The 13,401-nt window shown below is 47.5% G+C and overlaps 1 protein-coding gene across 1 annotated transcript; it reads right to left on the reverse strand.

Annotated features, from left to right (window-relative positions):
* Nucleotides 1-2,068: 2,068 nt before the first annotated feature.
* LOC138719440 (lymphocyte antigen 6E-like) lies at nt 2,069-7,223 on the reverse strand. Its single transcript, XM_069854783.1, has 3 exons — nt 5,805-7,223; nt 3,333-3,452; nt 2,069-2,463 (listed from the first exon to the last, which is right to left on the reverse strand). Exons 1-3 carry the CDS (start codon nt 5,854-5,856, stop codon nt 2,306-2,308), a joined length of 330 nt encoding a protein of 109 aa, XP_069710884.1. The 5' UTR covers nt 5,857-7,223; the 3' UTR covers nt 2,069-2,305.
* Between the last annotated feature and the right edge of the window lie 6,178 nt (nt 7,224-13,401).

A 13,401-nucleotide genomic window follows, 5' to 3' on the forward strand; every position in this document is an offset into this window, starting at 1 on the left:
TTGCTGCACAACACAGAGCATCATCCCTTGGCTGAGACATGTTTAGCAGCTTTGGGAAGCCAGGCTGACCCACATTTAAGCATTTCCATGCTTTTGAAAGGCAAAACTCCTGCAAAAAGTGCTGCTTAGGAGGGAGACGCATTCAGCAACACCTCTGTCAATGAACAGGTCTTAGGAGGAGCAGCTGAGGGAACACAAGTCTTAGGAGAAGTTGTTTAGCCTAGAGAAAAGGAGGCTGAGGTGAGACCTTATCGCTGTCTACAACTCCCTGAAAGGAGGTTGTAGCAAGGTGGGTGTTGGTCTTTTCTTCCAAATGGTAGGATGAGAGGGACTGGCCTCAAGTTGCACCAGGGCAGGTTCAGACTGGACATCAGGAAAAAATTCTTCAATTAAAGGGTTCTCAGGCACTAGCAGAGGCTGCCCAGGGAGGTGGTTAACGCACCATCTGTGAAGGTGTTTAAAAGATGTGCAGATGAAGTGCTTAGGGATATGGTTTAGTAGTAGACAGGTACAGCTGGGTTTGAGGATCTCAAAGGTCTTTTCCAGCCAAGTGATTCTATGATGTTATGAAAATTCTCTGAGCTCTCATCATTGTTCATTTTTGCAGCTTCCTTTTACCCTCAGTTCTTTGCTCCCTCTGGAAACATCTACATGAAATATTTGGTTTCTCTGAAATCTGTGCTTTTCTCTTATCAACCCATCCACTATTCCTCAGCAGCTCAATCCAAATGCTGTCAATACTTCTCATTACCCTGCGGTTGCTTGGAAGGATGTTGGAGGGATGGATAAATGAATGGCTTGCTGGAAGACAGATTGCCAAGGGCAGAGCAAACCCTGGGTATGGTCACTTGGCTCAAACAGCAAACACAGCGAAGCAAGGCAACATGAAGAAAGGGATGACATCAAAAGAAGCGTGGCCAGCAGGTCAATGGAGGTGATTCTGCCCCTCTACTCCACTCTTCTGATATTCCACATGGAGTCCTGTGTCCAGTTTTGCAATCCCCAACAGAGGAAGGGTATGGAACTGTTGGAACAGGTTCAGAGGAGGCCACAAAGATAATCTGAGGGCTGGAGCACCTCTTCTCTGAGGACAGGCTGAGAGCTGGGGTTCTTCAGCCTGGAGAAGAGAAGGCTGCAGGGAGAACTTATAGCAACTTTCCAGTACCTGAAGAGGTTACAGGAGAGCTGGAGAGGGACTTTTTATGAGGGCATGGAGTGATAGGACAAGACAGGGGGCGGATTTCAATTGGAGGGGACAAGATTTAGTCATTAGGAAGAAATTCTAGACATTAGGAAGAAATTCTTCCTGTTGAGGGTGGTGAGGCACTGGCCCAGGTTGCCCAGAGAAGTTGTGGATGCCCGCCTCCCTCCTCCCTGGAGATGTTCAAGGCCAGGTTGGATGGGGCCTTGAGCAGCCTGATGCATTGGGAGGTGTCCCTGCCCATGGCACAGGATTTGGAACTGGATGATTTTTAAGATCTGTTCTAACACAAACCATTCCATGATTCTATGTTTCTATGATTCTATAATGTTGTGACCAAGGACACCTGCTTGAAATGGTGGTGGGGACAAAGACTGCAGATAGACAGATGTGTGCAGATGTGTACAGATGTACAGACCATGCAGATAAGCATAATTTTGATAAAAACATGGTACCACAGGCAGACCAAACAGAATGAGGTACGTGGCTGCTGCGCCTGACTGTTAATGTGGCACAGGAGGATGTGATTGTCCCCAGCTGGAGCTGAAAGTGGGAGGTTAGGCAGAGCAGGTGAGGGGTGCAAGGAAAAAGTGCTTTGGCTAGCACTCATCATAGGCTTTTATACACAGGACTGCCTTTTCCCCTTCCCCAGCATCTCTGCTTTGAGTTCACACAGTTTCCCTTCTGAGTTGGTGCAGAGGGGTTGTTATTTTCACCCACCCTGTTCCCTGAGCCTGGAAGTTACAACTGCGTGGCTCCCAGAAGCACCCAAGATAAAGCACCGTTGCAGAAGAAACCCCTCCAGAGATTTGCAGGACATGCAGAAGCAGCCTCTCCCTCCCCAGGCTGCAGAGGACATCACACTTCACCATGAAGTCGCCAGGTCTACAGAGCTCAGGTATGAGAAGCAAATGAGAAGCTACAGGCTGTGAGGCAACACAGAGCAGGAGGAGGTGACCATAATCTTTTATCTACTCTACAGCATGCTTAATGTCCATACCATCCTGGGGGAATCTGACCATGCTCTTCAGGCCTTTAGGAGCCTTTTTCTCCCACCACTGCTGTGCAGGTGAAGAAGGACACTGGCACAAGACCCCAGCCATCTCACGGCCGAGCTAGCCTGGGTCCTGGGCACGCACTCATGTTGCACAAGTATGATTGACAGCAATACGAGGTGTAGGTAGCCAGGCCCAGCTTGAAGTTGTGGTATGGGCAGGTCTTGGAGCACTGCTTGGTGATCCTCTTCCAGAAAGACAAAACACCTTGCCCAAAGAAGAGAGAACACCATTACGAATTAGTTTGCTGAGTGTTCATTGATCTTGTACAAGATGGAGATAGGCTAACAAGTCGCACTGTCCCCCAACAGCCCCAAGGACCAGCCTGGCCAATGAGACCTACCCCAATCCCACTACAGCCCAATGATTGCTGGTGACCACCTACACAAGCTATTCAATATCCCTTCTGGGCATCTGACACCTCCCAGTACGGACGCTCGTGTCAAGGCTTTCTTAGCTGTGCGATGGCATCCATGAGACAATGTTAATGCCTGGATTGAAAGCACTTTTCCAGACTTTTCTACTTGAAGGACATAATTTTATTCCCCTCTATATCTCTCTGGACCTTCTCATCCTCCCTGGCTACCTGTTTCTCTTCATCTCCTTATCTAATCGAAGTTCAAATTTATTCCTCTGAAGGATCCTCTCTTTGTCCTTCCTCTTCCTCAGTGCCCCCTGCCTCTTTCTAGGCTAAAGGGAAAGGTCTAAATGTGTGATGGGGAGGTCTCGATGTGTGAAATCCTCCTCCCCATCAAACATGGATGCCCCATCACTGGAAGTGTTCAAGATAAAGATCAGATGAGGCTTTGGGTAACCTGATCCAGTGAGAGGTGTCCCTGCCTATGGCAGTGGCGAAATAGAACTGGATGATCTTTAAGGTCCCTTCCAACCCAAACCATTCTATGAAACGGTGCAAACTTCAGCTCTGTCAGGCCAGGCCGGTGAGGGCTCCACCTCCCATGTGTGCTTCCCTGTGACTCCTCAGCCTACCCATCCACAAAGTGCAACCATAAATCTAGGCAACCCCCCCATCCCATTCCTGAGTCCTCACCAGAGGATACACAGCCATCACATACCAATGCCTACAGAGGCAACATTGGTCACACAGTACTCATCCTTGTCTGCGCACTTCTTAGCCTTCAGACACTTCCAGTTGCTTTGTTCCCAGTCGCAGGTGTAGCAATACAGGCCATTCGCTGCAAGAGAAGACACAGGGTATAGAAGATGGAGACAAAATGCCACCAAGTTCTGGCATCCAAAATCACCACCTTCTTTCCAGTGACTCTCAAATGCATGAGATGCAGGCCTGCTCAAAGCAGTGGAATGGCAGAAAGATGTGCCAGAGGAGGTCTAGGTTGGATATAAGGAAAAAGTTCTTCACCCAGAAGGTGGTGGAGCACTGGAACAGCTCCCCAGAAAATCAGTCATGGCACCAAGCCTGGCAAGATTCAAGAAGCATTTGGACAACACCTTCAGACATGGTGTGAACATTGGGGTTGGCCTATGCAGGGATAGGAGTTAGACTTCATGATCCTTGTGGGTCTCTTCTATCTCTGGCTTTGATTTGATGCAGGGACCAGGGAAGAACTGGGTCTGCTGTAGAAGTCTAAAGGATGTCCCCAGACCTCGGGTCAACCCCTTCTAGTTGCTGAAGACTATTTGACTAGAGTCTAATTGGTCAGCAGCACTGGCAGTTGAATGGGTTTAATTGGAACCTCCACAGCCTAAAGAACCCAGTCTCCCACACCGGTGTCTTCGGGTGGGACTTCACTGCCCTTAAATATACTACTCATTGATAAGAAGTTCAACAAGACCTGGCAACGTGTGCTCTCAGCCCAGAAGGCCAACCTTGAACTAGGGGGCATCAGAGAAGCATGGTCAGCAGGTGAAGGGAGGGGATTTTGACCCTCTACTCCACTCTCATGAGACTCCACCTGGAGTGCTGTGGCCAGTTCTGGAACCCCCAACATAAGAAAGATACAAAACTGTTGGAACGGGTCCAGAGGAGGCCACAAAGATAATCTGAGGGCTGGAGCACCTCCCATATGAGGACAGGCTGAGAGAGTTGGGGTTGTTCAGCCTAGAGAAGAGAAGGCTCTGGGGAGACCTCACAGCAGCCATCCAGTACCTGAAGGGGGCACACAAGAAAGCTGGGGAGGGGCTTTTTCCAAGGGCATGGAGTGATAGGACAAGAGGGGGAATGGCTTTAAATTGGAGGGGGAAAGAGGTGTCCCTACCCATGACAGGGGCGGGTGGAACTGGATAGGCTTTAAGGTCCCTTCCAATCCAAATCACTCCATGACTCTATATTGTATCCATGACCTGGATTAAATAAAAAGGCGAGGAGATTTTTAACTCTTTGCTGTGAGAATTCAGCCCTAAAACTCTTGCAGTCTAACATATCAGTTTTACTGCCTAGGTTACCTAATGCGGATTAGGACAGCCTTTGTCTTGGCACTGAAGAAAATCTCTTTGTCCCTGGGGACTTGTTAACACTTGGAAATTTGTCAGAATCATTATTCTGGTGAGTGAATAAATCCAAATAGCAATAAGGTATTCTTAGGCCACAATGAGACAGAAATAACTATTCCAAGAAATTGGGGTTTTGCACCAGACAACGTGGCAAATGTCCAAGCACTGGCAAACCCTGTTCCTCTTTACAAAATGAGGATAACATTTATTATATCTGGTTGCTTAACTGTCTTGTCTAAAGAGGCCAGAAGATCATATACATTAAGAGAGCTATTATTTCATTTGCAATCCCTCTGTGAAATAAAACATATAATATGTAATGCAAATAGTATGCAAATGTACACCTCCACCCAATATCCCAGCATAAAGATGCTTAACCCATTTAGCCCATAACCCAACTCCTCTTTAATTTCCCAACTTTGCCCCCAAATCTCTGAAATCAGCAAGGTTGTCCAATCTCTCTCAACAGAAACCAGGAGCATTCAGCAGGCAGCTGCACAAAGCCAGATATTGTAGGTCTGGTCCTGCCCCACTGCTGCTACAAGTCCCATCACTGACTGCAGTGGGAACAAGGTGCACAGTCGCTGATTTATTGTCCTATCGTACACTGAAGCACTTCTTCATCAAGATTTGGAAATAACCTCAGTCTTGCATCATCTCAACAGACAAAAATCACTTGGAAGTCTCTTAACAAAGGCACAACAGTGGCAACTGCTTCCTTTTTTCTGCCTTGCTTTCATAAAAATCCAGCAGTACGTGAGCCCATAGGGAAATTCCCCTGCACAAAATAAACATTTCACACATTCAGGCTGAGGCTACACGTAAGAAACCCAAAGAGGGGCGCTGTGTCCTTCAGCTGTACCATTGTAAGAGCTAAGGCACCCTCTCCCATGATTTTTTTCCCTGGCTATGAGGCCTCCTTCACTTTGAAACATGCAACCATAGTATCACAGAATGCTTTGCATTGGAAGGGACCTTTACAGGTCTCTAGTCCACTCCCCCTGAAGGAGCAGGGACATCTTTAACCAGATCAGGTTGTTCTGTTCTTTGTCTAATAGCGAACCGTGATAGCTCACCTCGGTCTACGCATAGGATCAAAGCCAGCAGGGCAAGGAAGGAGGCCTTCATCTTCTTTCAGTCGTTTCCACAGCCTAGGAAAAGCACCCTCACCTGGGGACAGGATATATATCTTCCCTGCATTTGGACTGAGTGATGACGACAACAACGATTTTGAAAGAGTGGGCAGGGATCATGCGTTATTCGAGAGGCTAGGAATGCACGTGGGTTGTGTTCTCACCTCAGCATTGCCTTCAGGCTGGTCTGATGTGTCCAGAGTGGAGTGAAAGCACTAAGATACTTCATCCCATTTATTGTCTTTAATACTTTAATTCATCTATGGTCAGGCTAGCAGTGCTACTGATGTCTGAGTGGGGCTTTTGTACTCTTCAGCTCCAATCTGATCATCACATCTGTGGCCAGATAGTTCAGTGAAGGCAGCTACTCAAAGCAGAATGGTAATGTGGCATGAATTAACGGCATTATCTGTGTGGATTAGTGCCAAGCGCATTTCCAGGTTCAGCCCTAGAGAATTTCCAATGTCTACAGTCAGGGTACATCTAGCTTTGTGCTCATGGTTGGCAATATAAACAGGAAATGTCTTATAAATTCCTGTTTGCCTATAAAAGCTGCTGGATATCGATGTAGTCCTACATGTGCTGCCTCCTGGGTCTGAGAGGAGCTGCAGGAAGAGAACAATGGTTTTGGGGCTCAAATGCAGGAGGAGGGACACTGGAAGTTGGTGTCCAGCTTTGCAGCATCTCAACAAAGGTAAAAAACATCTTTGTTCCCTTTCTGTGTGGTGCATCCAATTCAAATTCCTGCTAGATACCAGTCAGATATGATGTTCTCAGCCTTTACAATTTTTCTGCATGCTTACAGTCTTGTGGATCTAGAATTCTTAATTTTGGATCTTGTGGGGCCTCCATTTGACTACCTGTCCCACTTCTGCTTCTGAGGAAAGAGTAACCAGGAAGTTTGGTGCTGGATATCAGCCACCTGACATCTTCATGCGTCACCATTCACCAAGCCACCAAAAAGCAGAAAGCATAAAGCAGGAGCAGCCCCTTTGAATAAAGCTGCTTGGGCAATCAGCTGTCTTGTTTATCCCTTCCTTCTCCACCCTGCTTGGTCTGCAGGGAAGAAAACAGGGACCCAACAGTAGCTAGGCAGCCTAGGGTTTAGAAGATGCAGATGCAGAAGAAGAAGAGGCTCAGAAAATACGTGGAAGAAAATAATCAGATGGACGAAGAGAGGGCTAAAATGATCAGGGGCCAACGTTAGTTGGCGGGCAGGAGATCAATCAGATGATCAAGCATCACTGAAGCAGGGGTCATGCTCATCAGAGATATTTAGAACATATGATGGGACTCATCATTGCTCATCACACTGAAGCCATGGCCAGAGGAAGTTCAAAGAGACACCAAAACCCATTATGTCTTCCTTTTCAAGACTAAAAAGTAGGGGGAATTATTGGGGGGATTTTTTTTTGATGATTTGCAGATATTTTGAGGTTCTAACAATGGTGTTAAACCACTGGGTCTGCCAATGCAGCTGACATAGAGCAGGATCAACAGGATGGTGAAGTCAGCCCTGATAACCCCATGATCCCTAACCATTTCTCACCAATGGACATACACCTTCTGGGCGTGAAGAGGCTAAGCCACATTGGTTGTGTAACAGATTAAGTTCTATGAGACTCAGAGACTGCATGCCACTGTGGATGGTGGAGAAGGTGTGTCAATCCTCTCAGATGTCATGAGGCAGCAACTGAAGAGCTAGATCTATGCCAGGCAGTGTGACTGCCCGGTGTGATTCCCTGCGTGGTGTCCTCCTGCAGTGATGACTCTTTGAGTCTGGAAATCAGCCTGAGAAACAAAGTCTCAGTGTCCTGTAGAGCCAGGAACACCCTCACAAAGGTCTACTTTACTGGGTTTTTTTGAGGAAGAAGGGGAAAATAATTGTGTTACTCTTCAGTACGAAGAGGTGCATTCTTGGCTTCTTTTTAAATGAAGAAATATGTCTGACTTAGTTTATTCCCTCACTTCCAATGACTGATGGTATGAATGTCTCCTCTCTGGCACAGAGATGGAGAGAAGTCACTCGGTCCAGGGATTCAAATCTGTTCCTCATTGACAGCAGGAAGATGACCTGCAAGGCCACAGGAAGCGGTCCACCACTGGTCTGTGTGGTTTTGATGGACAAGTGTGACAATGGACAAGGGTGCATGATGGGCCACTTGGCTTTTGAGGATTGCTGGTGGTCCATTGAGCCAGATAGTTTGGAAGTTATGATCCTGGCCTCAGGTATGTCTGATGTAGATGTGTGTGGTGTGGGACTGCCATGGCTGGCATTTCCTCAGAGGCACATGGGAGACTGAGGATAGTGATGTCACCCTAGGTGGTCAACACGTGGAAGCAGGATGACTGCAGCCTTTGACACCATTTCCCACAGTATTCTCCTAGAGAAGCTGGTGGCTCATGCCTTGGCTTAGACAGGTGAACTCTTTGCTGGGTGCAAAACTGGCTGGATGACCATGCCTAGAGAGTTGTGGTGAACAGAGTTAAAGCCAGTTGGTGGCCAGTCCCAAGTGGCTTGTTCCTCAGGGCTCAGTGTTGGCACAGGTTCTGTTTAGCCATGTCTAGCCATGGATCTGCTCATCTTCTGGGAGCCTCATAGTGGCTCAAACACCTCCCTGGAGGTGTTTAAGGCACAGGTGGACGAGGTGCTAAGGGGAATGGTTTAGTGTTTGGTAGGAATGGTTGGACTCAATGATCTGGTGGGTCTCTTCCAACCTGGTTATTCTATGATTCTATGATTCTATGATTCTATAGTGGGCTATTCTCACAGAAGGCCTTGCAATAAGCGTCTACATATGGAACCCCAGTGACAAGGAGGTACAAAAATCATAGAATCATAGACTCATAGAATCATAGACTAATAGAATGGTTTGGGCAACCTGAGACAGTGCCTCACCACGCGCATCAAGAAGAATCGCGTTCTCATATCTAGCTTAAGTCTTCTACTCTCCAGTTTAAAGCCATTCCCCCTCATCCTATCACTCCACGCTTTTGTATAAAGTCCCTCCACAGTTTTCTTGTATGCCTCCTTCAGGTATTGGATGGCTGCTCTAAGGTCTCCTCGAAGCCTTCTCTTCTCCAGGCTGAACAACCCCAACTCTCTCAGCCTGTCTTCGTAGCAGAGGTGCTCCAGCCCCTGTATCATTTCCATGGCCTCCTCTGGACCTGCTCCAACATCTCCATGTCCTTCCTGTGATAAGGACTCCAGAACTGGACATAGGACTCCAGGTGAGGTCTCATGAGAGCAGAGTAGAGGGGGAGAATCACCTACCTCAACCTACTGGCTACGCTTCTTTTGATACCACCCAGGATACGGTTACCTTTCTGGCATACACCTTCCTCGTGATGTCCCAGACCTTGTCAAGACCAAGTCTTGTCAGCCTACCAGAACAATACCACTGGAGGTGCAAAACCATTATTTTTTTCAGACCTTTATCTATGAGCATTAAGAAATCTCTGCCTGGCTGGAACAGTGAGAGACATGTTCTGATTTGGATCTGTGCTGATCAGGTTTGGATACTCCTCCTACTCACCTTCATTTGTTCAGCTCTCTGCATACTTAAATGAACAAACTCACCATGCTGCTTGCAAACCCCTAGCCCTGCTGTGAGTCAGCACTCAATAAAACAAGAGAATGAATAATAAATAACTTGGAAACATCTTTATTTTTTTAGTGGTGGCTGCAGATCCCTGTTGCATGAGAAGCTGCAAAAGAATAACTTAGGGATCTCTTCTCCACCAGCTCAAGCAAGCTTCAAACTGGTCTTTCTGTGTCTTGAAGACCAAATGTTCAGAAGACGTTCTGAAGGCGGATGGGCAAAGTGACTGCAGGTGCTAGTGGACCAGGATTGACTAAAAAGCTGGCACAGGCTGCTCAACTGGGTCTTCATCACAGTCCAATCCGGAGAAGGGGCCTGATAACACTGACCAGAACTGCAGTTCCCAGCACAACTATAGGAGGTCTCAACCCAGATGCCTTTTTGTGATTGCAGTTGTCCAAACTGCAAAATTCATAAGGGTCTCGAAAGATACCACAACAGAATTTAAAACACACCACAACTGAATCGCACCCCAGAAGGCCAACCACATCCTGGGCTGCATCCAAAGAAAGGTGCTCAGCAGGGTGAGGGAGATGATTCTGCCCCTCTACTCTGCCCTTACAAGACCTCACCTGGAGTACTGCATGAAGTTCTGGAGTCCTCAGTGCAGGAAAGATGAGGACCTGTTAGATGGAGTCCAGAGGAGGCCATGAATATGATCCATGGGCTGAAGCACCTCTGCTATGAGGACAGCCGAAGGAATTGAGGTTCTTCAGCCCGGGGAAGAGAAAGAGCCAGGGAGATGTTCTAGTAGCCTTCCAGTACTGAAGGGTCTCCAGGAAAGCTGGGAAGGGGTTCTATATCAAGGAGTGCAGGGATAGGACAAGGGGGAATGGTTTTAAGCTGAAAGAGGGGAGATTTAGATGAGATCTTTCCTGTGACAGTGGTGAGGCACTGGCACAAGCTGTGCAGAGAAGTGGTGGATGCTCCATCCCTGGAGGTGTTCAAGGCCAGGTTGGATGGGGCCTTGAGCAACCCGATCCAGTGAGAGTGCCCATGTCACGGAAATTGGAACTGGGTGGGCTTTAAGCTCCTTTCCAAGGTCATCCTGAACCCTTTCCTATGAGTAGTTCTTGTGCGTGCAGAAATGGGGCAGTGCTGGGCTTAATGATACACAGGAGAGGGGGTGGTGGAGATCTAATCTCCCCGGGTCCTGTTTCTGACAGAAGTGGAGTTTGAAGCACCAGGGACAAACTATGGGAAGTCAAGAACCTTTTCTGCCTGGGGGACTACCTAGAGGCAAATATGAGCCCTAATTAAACCTGGTTGAGATAATTATCGCTCCATTCTCTTCCACTTATGCCAAACTAAGCCTTCAGGAGTCAGAGAGTCCAGTGATGGCTTGAGAAATAGGTAGAAGAGATTACACAGAACACCTTTAAAAGAACAACCAAAAATCTCATTCATGCATCATGCAGAGGTGACCTGCAGGAAGGGATTAGAGACTTCCTTGTCTGACCCACCTCAGCAGATAAATCATCTGCCCTGTTTACAAGAGACAGAGCAGTCTGGATGCGATCCACCAAGCTAGAAACACAGTATTTTTTTGCAAGTCATCAGCTATTTGTCTCACCATTCCTCCAGCAACACAGGGAACCCCAGGGAACCACTGGATGCTACCTCAGTTTGCAGAGACTTTGCATCACACTCCTCTCAGTCTCGTGGCAGCAGAAGGTATTTATGAACCCTCCTGCAGCTCTAGAAGCAGTTATTCAAAGGCTTATTTCTGAGTCAAGCCAATCACTCATAATTGCAGCCTAATTAATATTCTTACTCCAAGTCCGGATTAAGTAATTTGTTGGAATTCCTCATGCTCCATGTTGCAGTGGCTCAGGATTAAGAGCTAGAGAAGGGATTCCCAGAGTGTGGGAAAAGCTTGTCTGGGCTGAACTGAGCTCTCCCTGAGTCTTTATTTTCTTTTGCATAACTCATGTGCTCAGCTGACAAAAAATATCACTACTACGGCTTAAAAAATTACATAGGAAGAACCAACCTATGTGTCATCTACTCACTCCAAGTAAGAAATCCACAATGGGCAGCCATCCTCCTTTCTCATCCAACATGGCCTTGAACACCTCCAGGGATGGGGCAGCCACCGCTTCCCTGGGCAACCCAGGCCAGTGTCTTACCACTCTTACAGGAAAGAATTTCTTCCTAATATCTCATCTAAATCTCCACTCTTTCAGCTTAAACCATCCACCCTTCATCCTATCCCTCCATTCCTTGATAAAGAGCCCCTCCCCAGCTTTCCTGGAGACCCTTTCAGTACTGGAAGGCTGCTAGAACATCTCCCTGGAGCCTTCTTTTCTCCAGGCTGAGGAACCCCAACTCTCTCAGCCTTTCCTTGCAGGGGAGGTGCTCCAGCCCTCGGATCATCTTTGTAGCCTCCTCTGGACTCACTCTAAGAGATCTAAGTCCTTCCTGTGCCGAGGACTCCAGAACACGGGGCTCTAGGTGAGGTCTCACTTTAGCAGAGTAGAGGGGGAGAATCCCCTCCCTCCTCTTGCTGGTCACACTTTTGATGCAGCCCAGGATGTGGTTGGCTTTCTGGGCTGCAGTTTTCCTTCATAGGGCATAAATCCTTGAAAACCTTTCTGCTGCACCCTCATAAGGTCATCCTTCATTTCATCACAGGAATCCTACTTCTCATAGGTTCACTGTTTCTTCTCTTTGCAGCCCCTCTCCTTGCCATCAGCAACACTGCATTTACAAACGTGTAGCAAAGGCCAATGTCTGCAATTTGAGCTTATTTTACAACAGTTCCAACTTGGCTGGCTGTTGACAAACACAGTACAACTGTGTAAATCCAGGGAGCTCCTTAAGCACATGTTTTATTTATGCCAAACCACAGACATGATCATCTCTCCAGCTAAATCATGTTGCAAAAGAAAATACTTCCATTCATTATGTTCCAAGACAGAGGATCTGAAGCACAGAAGTCTCAAATAAATGTCATTCTACCCCTCTCCTCTCATAGAATCATAGAATTATAGAATCATAGAATAAGCAGGTTGGAAGAGACCCACCAGATCATCGAGTCCAACCATTCCTATCAAACACTAAACCATGCCCCTCAGCACCTCGTCCACCCGTGCCTTAAACACCTCCAGGGAAGGTGAATCAACCACCTCCCTGGGCAGCCTGTTCCAGTGCCCAATGACCCTTTCTGTGAAGATTTTTTTCCTAATGGACAAAATCATCCCCCTTTAAAGTTTCTGTTCTAGTTTTCCCATTTATTATTTTTATTATTATTTCTGCAGTGTCAAACCTCGAGGGAGGAAGGGAGAAGAGTAAAAACCCTTAGGAACCCTTCCATTTCTCATTGTCGCTTCACCACAGGGGTTTTTCACTTCTCACATGTCTGCCAGACTACAGCTGTTTTGTTTTTCCCCTTAATCTGATTGCTCTCCAGGGAGCAGATGCAGAGCATACACAGCAGCTCAACAGCAAACACTCTTTGCTGAGGACTTCTCATCACACCCACTTCCCTCTCTGCACCAATTAAGATGAATCAGCCAAAAGCCCAGCTCTCCCAACCGCCTACCGGTGAGCAAAGGCCCTGTCATTAAGCAGATGAAAGCAGCTCAGCAGCTTTGATGACTACCCTTCTTCAGATCACCTGCCAGCACCCCTTCTCCACCTCACACAGCCCTGATGGGCAGGGAAGCAGCACTGCCAACCCCCCTGCCAGCCCCCACCACTACAGAAAGCGGCTCAAAAATGAGAGGCTGATACAGCTTTTTCATCAATGAGGATCAATAATCTGTTGGCCGCACACCAAGAGCTTGACTCATCCCTCAGAGAAAGCACGACACGGAAAGGTTTCTGATGAGCACAGCTCTGTCAAAGGGCTTTAGTGTCTGCTAAAGGTGCCAACGTGCAGGCTTTATGTTCCCATCTCCCCAGGATGCTGATACAGAAGCAACAGGGAGGGATGG

Source organism: Phaenicophaeus curvirostris, chromosome 3, assembly GCF_032191515.1.
Source record: "Phaenicophaeus curvirostris isolate KB17595 chromosome 3, BPBGC_Pcur_1.0, whole genome shotgun sequence".
Taxonomy (NCBI): Eukaryota; Metazoa; Chordata; class Aves; order Cuculiformes; family Cuculidae; genus Phaenicophaeus; species Phaenicophaeus curvirostris.